Source organism: Mytilus edulis, chromosome 6, assembly GCF_963676685.1.
Source record: "Mytilus edulis chromosome 6, xbMytEdul2.2, whole genome shotgun sequence".
Classification (NCBI taxonomy): domain Eukaryota; kingdom Metazoa; phylum Mollusca; class Bivalvia; order Mytilida; family Mytilidae; genus Mytilus; species Mytilus edulis.
In genome coordinates, this window is record NC_092349.1 from 47,673,816 (window position 1) to 47,689,804 (window position 15,989).

Genomic DNA, 15,989 nt, shown 5'->3' on the forward strand with positions numbered 1-15,989 from the left:
GTAATATTCAGGTCCTGGAATTGAGTATTTTTTAATCAACAGCATTGTCCAATAAAGTTCAAATCTTTGATTCGCTGTTTTACGTCATGCCCGCTAACAAAGTGAAAACTGTACCTCTACGCCTTAGTCCAAATTTTTAGTATTCGTATTGTTATCTTAGAAAGTCTTACTAATTAAAAAAACTACAATAGGGAACAATTTGACAATGATTGAATTTAGTTGTGTCGACTTTGTGATTATGACCCGTGTATATATTTGGTGGTGCGCCTGTTAGATGCAGAACGTACAGATAAGGTAATAGGTAACAGGTGAATATACTATTGGTATCGGTACCGGATTCGACCCGGAACTTGTTAGTTATTGGCAATATTAATTATGTGGAAAACAAAAGGGTCTGGAGTGGTGTAATTTTTAATCTACACAATTGTCTTATATTAGCTATATATAAGGTTGAATTCTTTGATATGTCGTTTTTACCTGATGCCGGCTGATAAATTGGACCTCGTAATTTTAGTATTATAGATATATATCTAGATTGAAAACTACGCTTAAACCTATGATTGCGTTGGATAAAAACCGCAATTTTTATACGTGTGCATGTAAAACAAATTTCATTGTAGAAGGGTCTAAATACAGCACAACTAACATTTTCCAAAAGACCAAAAAAAGTGAAAAAGTATATTTAAACAAAACAGTTCGAACAACTGATGTGCTATAACCCTGCTGACTGACATTGGCGATTGACAAATAAAATTGATCACAAGATATAACGAAATGGATCTTAATATAAATTTAATACTTAACAGAAAACAATAAACTTGTGGCCAAGATGTTATGCCACAGACATAAGGTGGCAATATTTTTATTTTTTTTGTACACCAGATCCGGATTTCGACAATAAATATCTCTTCAGTTATGTTAGGAATCGAAACGGTATTCAGAAGGCCATATAATGTACCCTCAATTTAAGATCGACTGTTGAATTGTAAGAGTCAATAAAGGATGAACGGATCATATAAACCGGAGGGAAAATATGATACAAGCCCAAACGAAAAAATATAAACAAGTCTGTCTAAATTGAAAACTACGTTCAAACATATGATTGCGTTGGATAAAAACCGCAAGTTTTATACGTGTGCATGTAAAACAAAGGAGTAGGTTCGGTAAGGGCCGATTTCGGCCTCAATTTTCAAGTTCATTTAACGAAAGATTTTAGACACTTTCTAAACACTTAAGTGTCTATTTCAATTGATTCAATTAGTTTACGTGAAAGATTTTAACTTACTAAGTCATTAAAAACGCTCCGATTCAAGCTTAAATATGAAAAATCTATCAAATATGCCAAAAATCGTCACTTTTCAGATGGTTTTTGTCAAAAATGAAAGTGGCCGCATCCGTGTTCATCCTCAACCTTTATATATATTATGTATTATCATCAAATACAACTTACATTTCAATATTATGAATGAACACGAATGCGGCCACTTTCATTTAAGACGGAAACCGTCTAAAATTTAACTAAAATGCTACAATTGTGAAGATTTCAGTAATTTAGCATGACTTAATGATGCTAGTACCCGATATATGTGCATTGAATTGTCAAAAACAGCCCAATGTTATGTAGCAGAAGCATTCTACTTTTCAATAAATATCTAAACGATTACATTTTCACTATTTCTAAAACTGCTATATTTTGGGGCCAAAAAGGGGTCTTACTGAACCTACTCCTTTCATTGTAGAAAGGTCTAAATAAAGCACAAACAACATTTTTCAAAAGAAAAAAAAATGAAAAAGTATATTTAAACAAAACGCATGTGACAAACAGGTCGAACAACTGATCGATGTTCTTTAACCCTGCTGACTGCCATTGGCGATTGCCATATAAAATTGATCAGAAGATGTAACAAAATTGGACAAGATCTTAATATAAATGTAATACTTACAAGTAACAGAAAACAATAAACTTGTGGCCAAGCTGTTATGTCACAAACATAAGGTGTCAATATTGTTTTTTTGTACACCAGATCCGGATTTCGACAATAAATATCTCTTTAGTGATGTTAGGGATCAAAACGGTATTTTGAAGGCCATATAATTTACCCTCAATTATATATATGACTGTCTTCCAATTGTCATCTGACCATGACCTCAGTTTTATGGTTCATTGATAAATCTTTAAATTTGCTGGTTAAGGTTGTTTATTAGAAACTATATGCAATAGATTAACTATATTTAAAGCATGTAATGATTATAAGGTGAAAAAGTGTGTCTGGCAGGGTTCATCTGTCCTTGACCTCATTTTTATGGTTCATTGATTAATGTAAAATTTGAGAATGTTTCTTAGATACATTTGTACTTTATGCAATAGCTCAACTATATACATAGCATATTAGGTGTGTGTAATGATTGGTAGGTATACATGTATTTCCAGTTTGTTTTATCTGACCTAAGCCTCAATTTCGTGGATCATATTAAGTGTATGTGATAAGTGTAGTAAAACTTTATAAGTGGACGAAGTCCCCAATAACAGTAGAAAATGCAATAAAAAAAAAAAAAAAAAAAAATCGGGAAAATTTTCCCGATATTTTCATTGTACTAATGAACTCAAAATCGTTCAATTTTTTTTTTGTCGCGTTTTTGAATTTCTGAATCTGCGCAAAATTCCTTTTCCGGTCTCGTTTGTATGAAACTTTGAGTAAAATATATATGTCAGTCTAGTATAAAATAGGAAGGAACACAATTCCAATTTCATTTCTAATAATTCCTCGATATGAAAAAAACGTTACCTGATGATAGCGTTTCTTTGTTTACATTGCATATGACGTCATCACTTAAATAACGTCACAACTACTATCCCTAACAACAGAACCAAAATCGGAAACGTTACGGTATTTCCGTTTCTTTTTTTAACAAATATTTAAGTTACAAAAAAATAATTCATACAGACTTCGTCCCCATTTACAGGTAATGCCTGCCTCATTTTATTTAGGACTATCAATTTACAATCAATGGTAAGTAAAGAAGACGTGATATTTCAGCATGTGCACTCTTGTCTTCCAATTCAAAATTACAAAATCGGGTGTATCCATTTGATTTGTATATTCAATGTCTGAAAGATCCATATATTATCTTATTTTAAACCGTATTTCATGTGTTGCATTTAAGGGATACAATGTACTGGTTGTTTATATTTTGTTTATTGATAACTGATGTATGTGAACATTAAGTACATATACTATGATTATCAATGAATATCAAATCTTTAACATAAAATCCTCCATTACACTTTTAATGTACAATGAGCCGTCTATTTTAAGTTTTGTTTAACTCATCCCAAAGTTTGCTGCAGACGTTTACTTTTTGTAATTTTGTAGGACTATCCTATGCAGACCAAGCCAAAATTACTATTGGGATTACTGCAGTGACAGCGTTGATATTTACTGGTACAGGTTTACACTTTTAAAATACAAATAGTTACAAAATTAAACGGTTATCAAAAAGTTTATTTACGTGACCAAAATGGATATATGAATCATAGTTGCTAAAGATATAGATAATATATGCGTGGTCAATCAAACAAATTTGCTACCCTTAAGGTGAAAAATTTGGAGTTCTTTACTAATTTGCATAGCATCTATTGTACTTTATGACGACCGCCATTAATTTCACTAGTGTTATTTAATGAATGGCTATTAATTTTTTGAATTTATTGAACCATAAAATGAATTTTTGACTCTTCACATTGAATAATTCGCGAAGCTGATTATGTAAAATGTGAAAAAACGTATATATAAATATAATTACTCTAAATACCAGCACAAGAATGTTAAATCGAAAAATTTGCATTAGCAAATTTATGTTCTGCCATCGCCGGGATTCAAACTCATGCTATTGGAATATCGAGACAGCACCGCCTGCACAGTGTTCAGTGCTCTAGACCACTCAGCCACCTAGACTGAGCTATTAATTCAGTTTTTATGCAGTAAAGCTGCATCATGCGAGCACCCTAGATTTGTGTTCTACCCAATAAATGCTGAAATAAGTGCCATTGTTTATTTTCTAGCTGGCTACTATTTTATATACTACTAATTGAACACTTTTTTCATACTTTTAATTCTGGATTACAAAAATTATAACCAGAAAAACCTTAAATGATCGTCGAATCACCCAAGAGTTTTGAAGTTGCACATAGGAAGTAGCAGGCAGTCAGGATTCTACTTCGTCAAAATTATCTCCCCATTACGCCAGTTTTTTTCACAATCGTAGAAATGGAAGCCATTGTAGGGATGACGCGCTTCCAATTTTGCTCTCGGAAACCGATAAATTAATCCACATTGCACCATTACGATCCTTATATGTCAGTTGTATTTTAAAAGACAAATGTATCAACTAGCTAATGAACATCAGTTAATGATCTTGTCTGCATTGATTCTACTTAAAACTATTGTCTGATCGGTTGTCAGGTGGAATTTTCGAAAATTCATAAACATTTAAAAAAAATTCTGATTAAATATTTCGTGGAAGGGCAGACTAGATTTTTTTAGTGGTTGAAGACTATAAACCCTGGTTATCGCACACAAAAAATTATAATTTTCAAGATATGCATTTTCATCATCCATCTTGAAAGACTGTCGTCAAGTACTTTCAGTACAAAAATAGCTATTCGAACACACCTACTCTGTTTTTGTGATTCATTAGATAGGTATTTCACTTGACCCATATATTTCATCTTTTAGTACTGTGATTTTTTTATGTTATAAAGTCAACCTGTACCTTTGATATACAAAAATGATAGAATCTGAAGCGAAACGATGTATGAAAGAGTCTTGCTTTGTACGATATCAAGACAAAAGATTCAACTCAAACACGCCCTAGCTTAAAAAGGTGCACTCGATTCTCTCTTTTCGATACAGTTGTTACCCACCTCTTGGAAATTTTTTCTTGAGTCACATAATGGAAGGACAGACACGAAAATTACTGAACTAATAGATTGATATGTTTTCCGTCCGTGGTAAATTAAAAAAAAAATCGGAGGTTATGCATTTCCTACATCAAACTTGAAAGATACCCATTTCGTCGACTTGCTATCTAGTTGCTTTGCTTAACTATGTACTAGATAAATTGAAAACTTGTGCAAATGGTGTTTTTAAAATAAAACACTTCGTAAATGAAAAGAAAATTGTATTTTTTTTTTGTTTCTATTAAGTTTTAAATTTTTTGTCACTATAGTAAACATTACAGTAAGCATTTATCGTCTTCTCTATCAAAGAGCTTCGATTCTTTTGTTCTATTTCAACCGGGTTTCCGACTGGTAGTGCTCATTAGAAATCCTTATGTAGTTTATTATCGCCTGTGCTTTTGGCTAAGATGGCAAAGAACAATTGTATAAAATATTTAATCGACGAAAATCTCTAAAGACAAGTAGTTTAGATTTCCCAAATGGCAAAAGTCGTAGGAATATTGTTTGTCGTCAATACTTAGTACAACTTCGTCAGTAGTCTATTAATAAGTTCAACTGTTGGCGGCAGTTTCAAATTAGAAGACGAAATTTTTGTATCTTTTAAATTTGGAGGATTCCGATGATAGAAAGGTAATTATAATTAATCATGATATCCCCCTTTTTTTAAATGAGTGTTAATAAATTATGTATTCACATTTGAATTTCATTCTTTTAAATTACTACGTTTTTCACATAAATGACCTTGTCAAGTAATGCATGAACATAAGGTGTTTACACTTGTTCAAGCTATTGATGAAAAGGAAAGCTCCGTATCAAATCGACGTTGATGGGATGTTTTAATAAATAGGGACAACTCGTCCCCGAAACAAGTCGGACCGTCTAAAAAGACAACACGGACCGCTTGTAAGATTTACTTACGGCTTCATAAAATGTTAGACAATCTCTCGTTTGTGCATTTGGGTCTATTTGGGGGGTATTTTAAGGGGCCTAAAGAAGGGAGGGGTTTACTGTAGAACCTAATGGTGGTTTTTTTCTGGGTTTTTTTTCTAATTTTAGAATGAGTATTATTTCAAAAACAGTAAGGTCTTCAATAATGGGACAATATAACAAATTAAATGAAAAATAGGGGGAGTTCATGGAGTCAACCCCCTTCCCCATGTTTGAGAACTTAGACACAGTCGAGATCCCCACCCCTAAACCATATTTATTCATGTATGGGACAATATCACTAATCAAATGAAGTATAGGGGGAGTTCCTGGGGTCACCCCACCCCCTCCTGTTTGGGAACTTTGAAACGGTTGAGATCCCCACCCCTAAACCATATATATTCATGTATGGGACAATATAAAAAATCAAATGAAATATAGGAATAGTCCCTAGGGTCACACCACCCCCTTCTGTGTGTGTTTGAGAACTTGTAAACGGTTCAGATACCAACTCCTAAACCATATTTATTCCTGGTCGTCATTTCAAAAAGATTTTAATGAAATACAAGGTCAATCTCCTAGGCGTCGCATATACATATCACTTTACTAGACCTAACCAATGTGTACTAGACTTTGCCCAATGTCAGGCGACCAGAGGAATAAAAAATTATGGGAGACTTTGTAACAGCATCCTGTTACAATTATTTCTTGTTTATTATACAAAAACAATTGATGCAAAAATGAGTAGGTTTGAAGAATTTACCTTAACTATATTTTGAATTATTTGTGGTCCTATAAAAATTTTCATTTATGGCTCATTTTAACGAAAACATATAACCTTTCAAGCCCAAGAATGTTTGACCAATTGTTTTATAATCACCTGTCATTTTATTCCAAAATTAGACATCATTGACTTGGGGTGAAAGTGGGGGTCATTTACATTTACTATTGGCAGGTCAGTCAGACTTCACTTTTGATCCCTGTAGTAGTAAACATTTGTCTGATTTGTGTCTCATACCTTTTGTACTATAGAACACAAACTCTTTCCTTTTTCTTTTCATAATTACGTTTGCTCGGTTTTTGGTTAACTGCCTTCAGCGCTTCCAGCGCTTTGATTGTTGATATATGAGCGGGACACAGTGCAGGCGGTGTTGTCTCGATATCCCAAATAACATTTACTTAATGTTTATGAAGTAATTATGAATATAATATGTGTTTTTGCCGTGTATCACCCTCTTTGGTGATCAAATGGACGAATCTGTCGTACGTAGAGTTTTGAAATTTTGTTTTCATGTTCTGACCAATAAGGCACCACTAAAGGCAATTACACATTTTCCTTCTCTGAGGGACACTTAGTCAATTTAAAATAAACATAAGAATCAAAGTCTTCTAGATATTGAGAATTAAAGAATAATAAGATGCAAAGTCTTCTGTCCGATTGTTCGTTACTCTTCATCAGGATTCAATTTGCATGCAACTTTTTTTTTAAAGACAACCTATTTCTTAGTTGTTTTATATTGCTTTTTTTACAGTTCTTTATATTTATGCAATGAAAGAATCACTTTTTGGTAAGTATTGATCTTCATATTACACATACATAGCAACACCAACAATATAATTTCAAATTTCAAACTTGAATTTTCAATACTTAATTTAATATTATAATGTGCAGTTCATAAAAATATCTGGTAATACATAAATGTATGGTCTGTAGTTATGTTCGGTATGGCAATATCTACAAAATATAATTTAATGTAAATAAAACTACTTTAACAAGCTACATGACTAAATCCATGAAAAGTTTTAAAGTACGGATCTATCTAACTAAACTTAAAAAAAAAAAAACATAAATAAACAAGCTCAAACAAATTTAAAACAATAGTATTTTACGTCTTGCAGAATAGATAAATTAAAAATAATATAATAAATATTACCGCAATCTATTTAAAGACACATATCTGTCTTCTAAGAAAAATGGTAGCGCTAAAGTACATTTATATTTACATGTTTTGACAAATACTTCAAAATCTCTTAAATTATAAAATCATGGTACATTAACTTGACATGAAGATCAGATTTTGTTGCTTGAATAATTGTGTGTATTCTTTTGAAGAAGAAGCAAAGGGGAGTGTGTTTGAAGAAATCAACAAGGCCTGCATGCTTGGGGAAATTGACAAGGAGAATTTATCTGAAGAATTAAAGAAAAGTAATACGTTGGTAGAAAAAGACAAAGATGATATAATGAAAGAAGAGGACAAAGAGAAAAATATTTTACATAATGCACGTGTGAAACATTACTTTGCCAGAGTTATGTTTATTGGAAAACATGGCGCTGGAAAAACAAGTTTAAGGCGTCGGTTATTATGGAGGAAGAAGGAAGACGTTGTTGGAACTGAGAGCACAGATGGCATAGAGATATCAAAATGCATGATCAATGTGCAAGATGGTAAATGGAGACCTTGTGACAGTAAGTTTTTACTTATACCCCCGCTTTGAAAAAAATGGGAGAATACTGCTTTACCTCAGTCTGTCCCTCCATCCGTCCGTCAGTCCGTCCTTCCGTCTCATGAACATTTTTCGTTGCATCTTACTTAGGAACTTTGTCATCAGGATTTCTGTAATTTGGATTCAGGGTGTATATAAGGCATCTATACCGTGTGATGCGTTTTCAGATTCATCACTCAATAAGTTCCAGTTTACCGAACACTCACATTTGGGCGCGGTATCATCAGTGAGCAGTATTTCGCAGTTCAACTTGTTTCAATGAAGTTACAGACTGACAAAATAAAAAAAAGGTTGTTGTTTCTACGAGGAATACCAAACAAAAATGGTTGACATCTTCTGCGACCAATTACCTCGGGCAAAGTTATTAATGGAAATAATTCAAAATTACACAAAACAAAGCGATAATGATCAACCAAACAATGTTTCGAACATATTATTTGCAAAATTCCACTAGGATAGAAATTTTTGTATCCATGACAGACCTTTTAAAACAAGTGCCTTATATTTAAGTAGGTGATTATTTAAATTTAATATTATTACACAGGTATTTAAAACCTTTACTATGATGATAAGCACTAGTTTTATTTCACTGCATTAACTTCACACTAACAACCTTTTTCTGAAACAATTCGCTGAATTGACTAACCAGTTGATCCGTTTGTAGAGGTGAATACATACTGCATTTGGGTAAATCTTTAAAAAGGAATTGATATTGTAATAGGGCAAAAACTTATGGACAAGAAATGTAAAACGATTTTTGTTTAATTCTAAACAAATATATGCTTCCAATCTTTTTACGTTACTGTAAAAATTAATAACATAAACAACCGCGTATATCACACGGTGGAGGTTTATGCTCGCATTCATTGGGAGTGGTTCTGTTGTTTTATTTAATCACCATCCGTTTTTTGTTACAAATTTGAGGTGGAAACTTTTCACCACCCTTCCCGAGTAGAATTTTTAATTTGTTGTCATTCTAACATTTATGTTAATAGAAAAATACAGATGTTACGAACATGACGAAAAAGAATGGTCTGGTATTATTTATAAATTATACTTCCAATGAAATTTAAGTTTGCTAGCTTAAATAATTTGCATTACCGGGACTGGAAATCCTAATTAATCATAATTTTCATCAATATTGACAAAACAATTTGTCGTGAATGGGAAAAGGCAAGTTCTTACGTGATTTCCTGTACACACAATGTGCTTAAAAGTAAGTGTCTCTAAATCAGAATTTTGGCTACTCTGTTTCAAGATAACATTCTTGATCAAACACTGTCACAAATTGCTGGTGTATAAATAACATTGCTACAATAGCAGAAAAAAGAAGGGTTTTTTTCCTTGTTTACGAGATATAAGCCTTTTAAATTTAGTGAGAAAAAAAATTGTCTCTAGAATTTTCAAACAATTATCCTTGACACTTTTTTTTTCTTTCAAAAACTATGAATAAAAATTAAAGATTTGATAAACTTTTCTAAATGTCTGTTACAACTATGTGTAATTGAATTATTACAACATGGACAAGAAATGTAAGGGTAAGCAGGCAAAACTTTTAATGGTACTACGTAAACATGGTAAATTATACCAGCGGATTCCGAAAATTGAGAGTAGCGAACATCTTTAGATAGAAGAATTAAATTATTTTAATTAAAATGTTATGTTAAAAGTGCGAGGTTTGGCTAACCACAAATGTCCTGTATATGTACCAAGTCAGAAAAATGGCAGTTTTTATCTAATAGCTCTTTTCTGTGTTTGTTGTACTGTCGTTTGTTTTCCTCTTATAGATGATGTGTTACCCTCGGTTTTAGTTTGTAGCTCGGATTTGTTTTACCCGAATTGACGTTCGAACAGCGGTATACTAATGTTGCATTTATTTATGAATTTGCTGTTTTTATATTATCTGTATTCAATCTCAACACTAGTCTTTGGTTTGTACACAGACAGCCTGTAAATAACACTGCAGCCGTTAATGCTGATGAACATGAATGTTATGCATCATCAATGGTTATCACATTTAATTTTGAGAAAACAGTCAATCAATTGTTGCAATAATAGGCATTATAAATATATGGGAATAAAATTTTTAAATTCATGTAAAATGAAAGCTAGGTTGTAATAAAATGAATGTTAAAAGTTCTGCATGTGATTATAGTTTAAAATAACTTAAAAAAACTAACAATATTTCCCATGAGAATTTTTTGTTTTAATAGAAACAGACGAAGGTCTAGCCAGATCGATTCAGTATGTTTTTTTAAACGAGCAGATTAAGACAGAAGACAGTGTTGTCAATAAGAAAGAATCTAGTAACACAAAAAATGATATTATGACAAAAGAGGGTGAAAATGACAAGGTTTCAAACTTTAATAAAAGTGGTAATAAGAATATTGCGAGCAAAAGGGTAGAACAAGACGAAACGTCGACTGATACAGAAGATAGAAAAACCAGCAAAACAGAAAAGATGGATACACCGGCTAACATTAACACGAAACAATCTGGTGAAGCAGCAGAACAGAAGACACAAGATACTGTTGAGCAAGATAAAAACAAGATTGAAAAATCCAAACATAAGGAAGATGGAGATCTGTACAAAAGTGAATTCCAAAATGACGTTGACGTAAAAAGTAATAATGAATCTGATGGGTCTTCGGACATTTCTTCTAACGAAGATTTTACCGAGGAAATCGAGGAAGAACTTGATTTAAATGAGAATGATGAACAAAACAATGATGATAATATTTTAGAAAAATTAAACAAAATTACATATGACATTGTGAAACAGTACGTCAAACATTCCGCCTTAAAACAACCTGCAGAAACATTTGCCTCGTGCTGGCTTTGGGATTTTGCTGGTCAAAAGGACTTTTATGCTACTCATCAAGCTTTTCTGTCGAGTAGTGCCGTTTATGTACTTGTGGCAGATAGTATAGAATTTAGTAATATTGAAGCATTATGGATGGATTTTGAGGAATCTGCGCGTAAGTAGTAAATGGTCATACTGATGATATGTTTTGGGGGAAAAGATCGAAAGAATAGAGGGCGAAAACATGCTTTCATTGCTTCCTACTTAAAAAAACAAAAAACAAAAAAAAAAAACGCAGAAAAAAGGGATATGATAGCATAACCATCCCACTTGAAATTAATTGTTGAAATCAAGAAGACGTCATATCAGTGAAATTTCAAGAATTTCGATTTCAAGACTGGGAGCTCTTGTAATATCTACTTATTTTTGAAACCATAATATCTTAGAACGGAAGTTGATAACTTCAAAGAATTTAAAATGTACAACAGTTCTGTAATACCCCTAATTTTACTTCTTTAGAATTCAATATTCACCTCTACCATGAGTTTTTATCCTGGTAACATTCCAAGTTATTTTTCTATGTGACGAAACAGAGATATCATATCTGGGAGCCAGTACGTGAACAAAACAAAATATCTATTATTACTATATATCTTCTCAAAAGAGACGTGGCTTGTGAAACAGCAGTATTTACAAAGTGATACCTTTAAAGTGAAACTGACTGACTGAGTAGCACAAATCCTTCCAAAAACTGGTTTTTATCTCAGTTGCTTAACTACTTTCTTACATGACAGTAAAAACAGAAATAAAATCATCGCCATAATATGAAAAAGAAATCTATAATACCTTTAAGATTAATAATAAAAAATTAAAAGCTTCTTAATTTTGCTACATGTAATTAGAATTTTAAAACTTTAAAACAAGACAAATAAATTCTGTATATAAATATTTGTCATTTTAGATAAATCATCATTACCAAAATCTATTCAATGTATATCTTTATAATATGTAATAATAAAACATTAAATGACAAATGTAATTACCAATATGAACTTTGTAGTTGAAAAAGGGAGCTAACAACCATTTAAGTTATATAAAACTTATGTCAACTTTTAAAATGCCTTAATACAGGTGTGAATCATGTGAATATAATAATTTTTATCTATTATGGAATAAATAAAACAAAGACCAAATGCGAAATTGTTTTTAAGAAATTCCGTTGATTGATTGTCAAAGTGTTTAACAGACAGTCGTGTTATTAAAAACGGGTTAATCTAGAGAATTGATAAGAACATGTGGATTAGGAAACGATAATCAACTTGCGGCTTAAGTCGCTCATTGATCATGCTAATTATTGTTTACGAATCCACTACTTCATATCAATTTTCAAATGCAGCACTTACAATTTCGTTCAATCGGTTTCTTGTTTTTTTATAGTGAAAAAGTGATCTTGAAATAACTAATATATACACCCATCAAAGAATCTCCCAGAAAATGTCTGGAGAATTGTTTTAGTACAGGTATGGTACAGTTATCCCGTCACGTTTGGAATGATTTCTTGACGGTTAACTGATCTGACTAATTTACAGTCCTGCTATTATTAGTACACATGAATTTGAATTTTGACAGTTTCACTCTAGACAAGTCTTGAACAATTCTGCCTTTAGCCGTTTTTGCACAAATTTTTCATTGGTAACAAAAGGCTTTGTCAGAACAAATTTAGACAACTTTCATTTTATCATGTTCTTCGTGTTACTTTCAGACATGTTGTCATTAGTTTTATGTATGTTAAATAAAATTTGACGACAAAAGACACAAAGATATTCTAGATAGTTGGTTAATGTATACTACTTTATTGACCTTTTTCTCGGATATCTTACACTTTTTTCACAAATTAAATATTGTTATTAAGTGATGATCCAAACATAAATGACACGAATGAAATCTATCAGAAAAACCATCGGACTCTTTGAAGTATGGCATAACTATGTCAGCAGTCGTGTGTGTTTGTCTGTATGATGACGTGTTGATTAGATGGCGGTTAAATTTATATTGAGATTATTAGCTAGTTTTCGGTTGTTCGTTGTAAAAACTTTTCAGTTTGGGGTGTATAAGAAGTTCTATGAAAGTTCAACACAAACAGGCTTTTGAGGCAAAAAAGAATTTTCCCTGTGCATTTTTTGTTTTTGTTTGTTGTGCTTTATAGTTTATGTTATGAACTAAAACATCAGCTCTGCATTGTGTATTCGATGTGCTATAACATAATATGAGTCTCTCGAAAACGCTAGTGCTATTTTCAAATGATTATCATAATCTAGTCTCATATATCAATTAAATTAAGTGTTCCATAGAACAGAAAAATGGTTTGTATTAGACACACCTTCGATCAGCCATTCGTGATCATTGCTTTTGTTCAGGACATATATTCGGAATCCGTTACACTCTTTTATGTCGAAAGACCTTACGTGTTTCAAGTAAAATTTTAATTAAACATTTTAAATTTTAAATTCGATTTATGAATAGCTAAAATTGGAATAAACAACACTCTGTCAATGAAATTCAAAGAGTAAACACAACCTCCAGGTTGTGTATCAATTTGACAATATGCACATACACTCCATGTCAAGAAGGAAGGTAACATTTTAAACATACCTCAGTTTGATATATGTCATAGATACACTTAAATTCAGCAATGGTCATGAAACGAGATGTTGATTGAACACAATATATTTGTATGTAACAACGATAAAACACGTCGGAGTATGAACAGTCATTACTGGCTTGTCGATATTTAACTATCGATAATGTAGCCTGCGTGTTAATTTTTGTGTTGTTTTTGAATTCATAAATTTAAACACTGAAGCTTAATAAGTTAAAATGCTGATATTTTGAACTTGTATTTTCTCATCTCCTAACGACATCCAGCAACCTCTGTCAACGACAGAGTGCTTTTTCAAAATATTGTCGTTCATTACAGAATATGTGAGATTTTGGTGTGATGTCATTCATTGTTACTGGTCAACAACAGCTATAAAGAGATGGTTAGAACCTGCAATCGTTATTGTTCACACAAATAAAGACAACCATAAGGTATTTATATATCGAACTAGAAAATATAAGAGCATTGAACTAAGATATTATTAGTTGGTGCTGTCTCGTTGTGATTGTATGCATAATCATAAAGAACAACATCAACGACGACAATAGTCAACATATTTTAATATAATACAAGATTTAAATTTGGTATTGTAAAATTATCCTTTCTTTTCGCAAATCATTTTATTTACATCTAACTGTTACAAGGTTTGACTATCTTGCTCGCGGATCGGCATTCAAGCTAAACATTCATAATCATAGAGAGAATAAGATTGACGTTACATAAGAACCATTTTTACAAACGTTCCTGTATTGCAGAGAGGTAAATGTTTATGTTAAATATCAATCCTTTAAATAAAAACAAGAGCATTTAACCGCTGAACCAAAGTTTACTTAACCTAAATATAAAATAATAGTCAATGATCCATGCTTATACAGGCAAATATGATAGAACACAATATTAAGCATGGATATTTATGACGTCAATCAATGACTTTCAGATATTAGAATATGTTTAATAAAATAAATACAAAATTAAAAAAAATGTTTATGTTCTACTATTTATTTACGTTTTAATTTATTACAAAAATAGTAGTTGTTCTCGTATTACATACCATCATGGTTATTAGCTTAAAATGTTCACACTATGATGTTTGTAAATGTTACGATAATTTGAAATCAAATTAAGCAACTTTTAATGTAAAATTTGAGCAAAAACATGAAAAAGATATATATTTTTTTTAATATCATAATGAATATCATAAACTGTTACATTCGTTTTAACAGTATGTTGGAGTGCTGATTGTCCAATGATGAGCAGATAACGAGGGGGGGGGGGGGTTGGTTCCTCTAACTCACTTGTTTAATAAGGTACACCAATCCCTTAAATGGCTGTTTACGATTTAGGTAACTCTTGTACAAGAAACATAATTATAATACTTTAGATCACATATATAAATAAGACGTTCATACATGAAACCATCATTCTAAAAAATTCTTTTTATCATGTATCTACATGATCTAGACTTCTACGTTAAAATCGTATGTTGTCGTTATCAATAGCATAACATTGTTATACACAAATCAAATATTCGTTTGGGCAGACAGTTTTCTGTCCTATTTATTATGTTAAAAAATAAATAAGTTTTTAATACTAGTGCTACTTAAATCCATACCAATCCTGTTGTTTTCGAGTACACGCATTATTGTGCAAACATCTTTAGAAACCCTAAATATTTAAAGATTTAGTAAAAATAAGCTAATCTATAAATCTATATGAGATTTTAACGTAACTACATATATGAAATAAGAGACCAAGTTTTGGTTTGTATATTTTGCTAGAGTAAAAATAAACAGTTTTAAAGAGAATATTAAATGCGTTATAATTTGAACAATGCTATTTAATACTATACCAGTAGTGCGTTTTGACCATTAATGTCTTTTCAATGCTGCTCGAGGTCAAAACCTTTTAAAATCCAAAACCAAATACACACTTTAAAGAGCTGATGTATTAAAAAGAACCAAATAATTAGTCAATCTCAGATAAGATATTGGACAGCATCTATGCATAAGGGATATATTTACCTTTCTTAATTAATCTCTAAAAATAATCATCATGCCTTTGTGTTATTCAGTACCATGCAAAGTTGCATTTGTCATCCTCGCTTATGATTATTCAGTTTGGGTTATTTTGGAGGA

The 15,989-nt window shown here is 31.6% G+C and overlaps 1 protein-coding gene across 2 annotated transcripts in view; it reads left to right on the forward strand.

Moving 5' to 3' along the window:
* Positions 1 to 15,989, forward strand: part of LOC139527802 (uncharacterized) — a 71,545-nt gene that overhangs the window by 41,614 nt on the left and 13,942 nt on the right. For both annotated transcript variants that reach the window (XM_071323487.1, XM_071323488.1), the window contains exons 7-11: positions 3,375 to 3,443; positions 7,420 to 7,455; positions 8,001 to 8,354; positions 10,606 to 11,370; positions 14,173 to 14,285. In XM_071323487.1, coding sequence (XP_071179588.1) covers positions 3,375 to 3,443; positions 7,420 to 7,455; positions 8,001 to 8,354; positions 10,606 to 11,370; positions 14,173 to 14,285 — 1,337 coding nt within the window. The remainder of the gene's footprint in view (positions 1 to 3,374; positions 3,444 to 7,419; positions 7,456 to 8,000; positions 8,355 to 10,605; positions 11,371 to 14,172; positions 14,286 to 15,989) is intronic.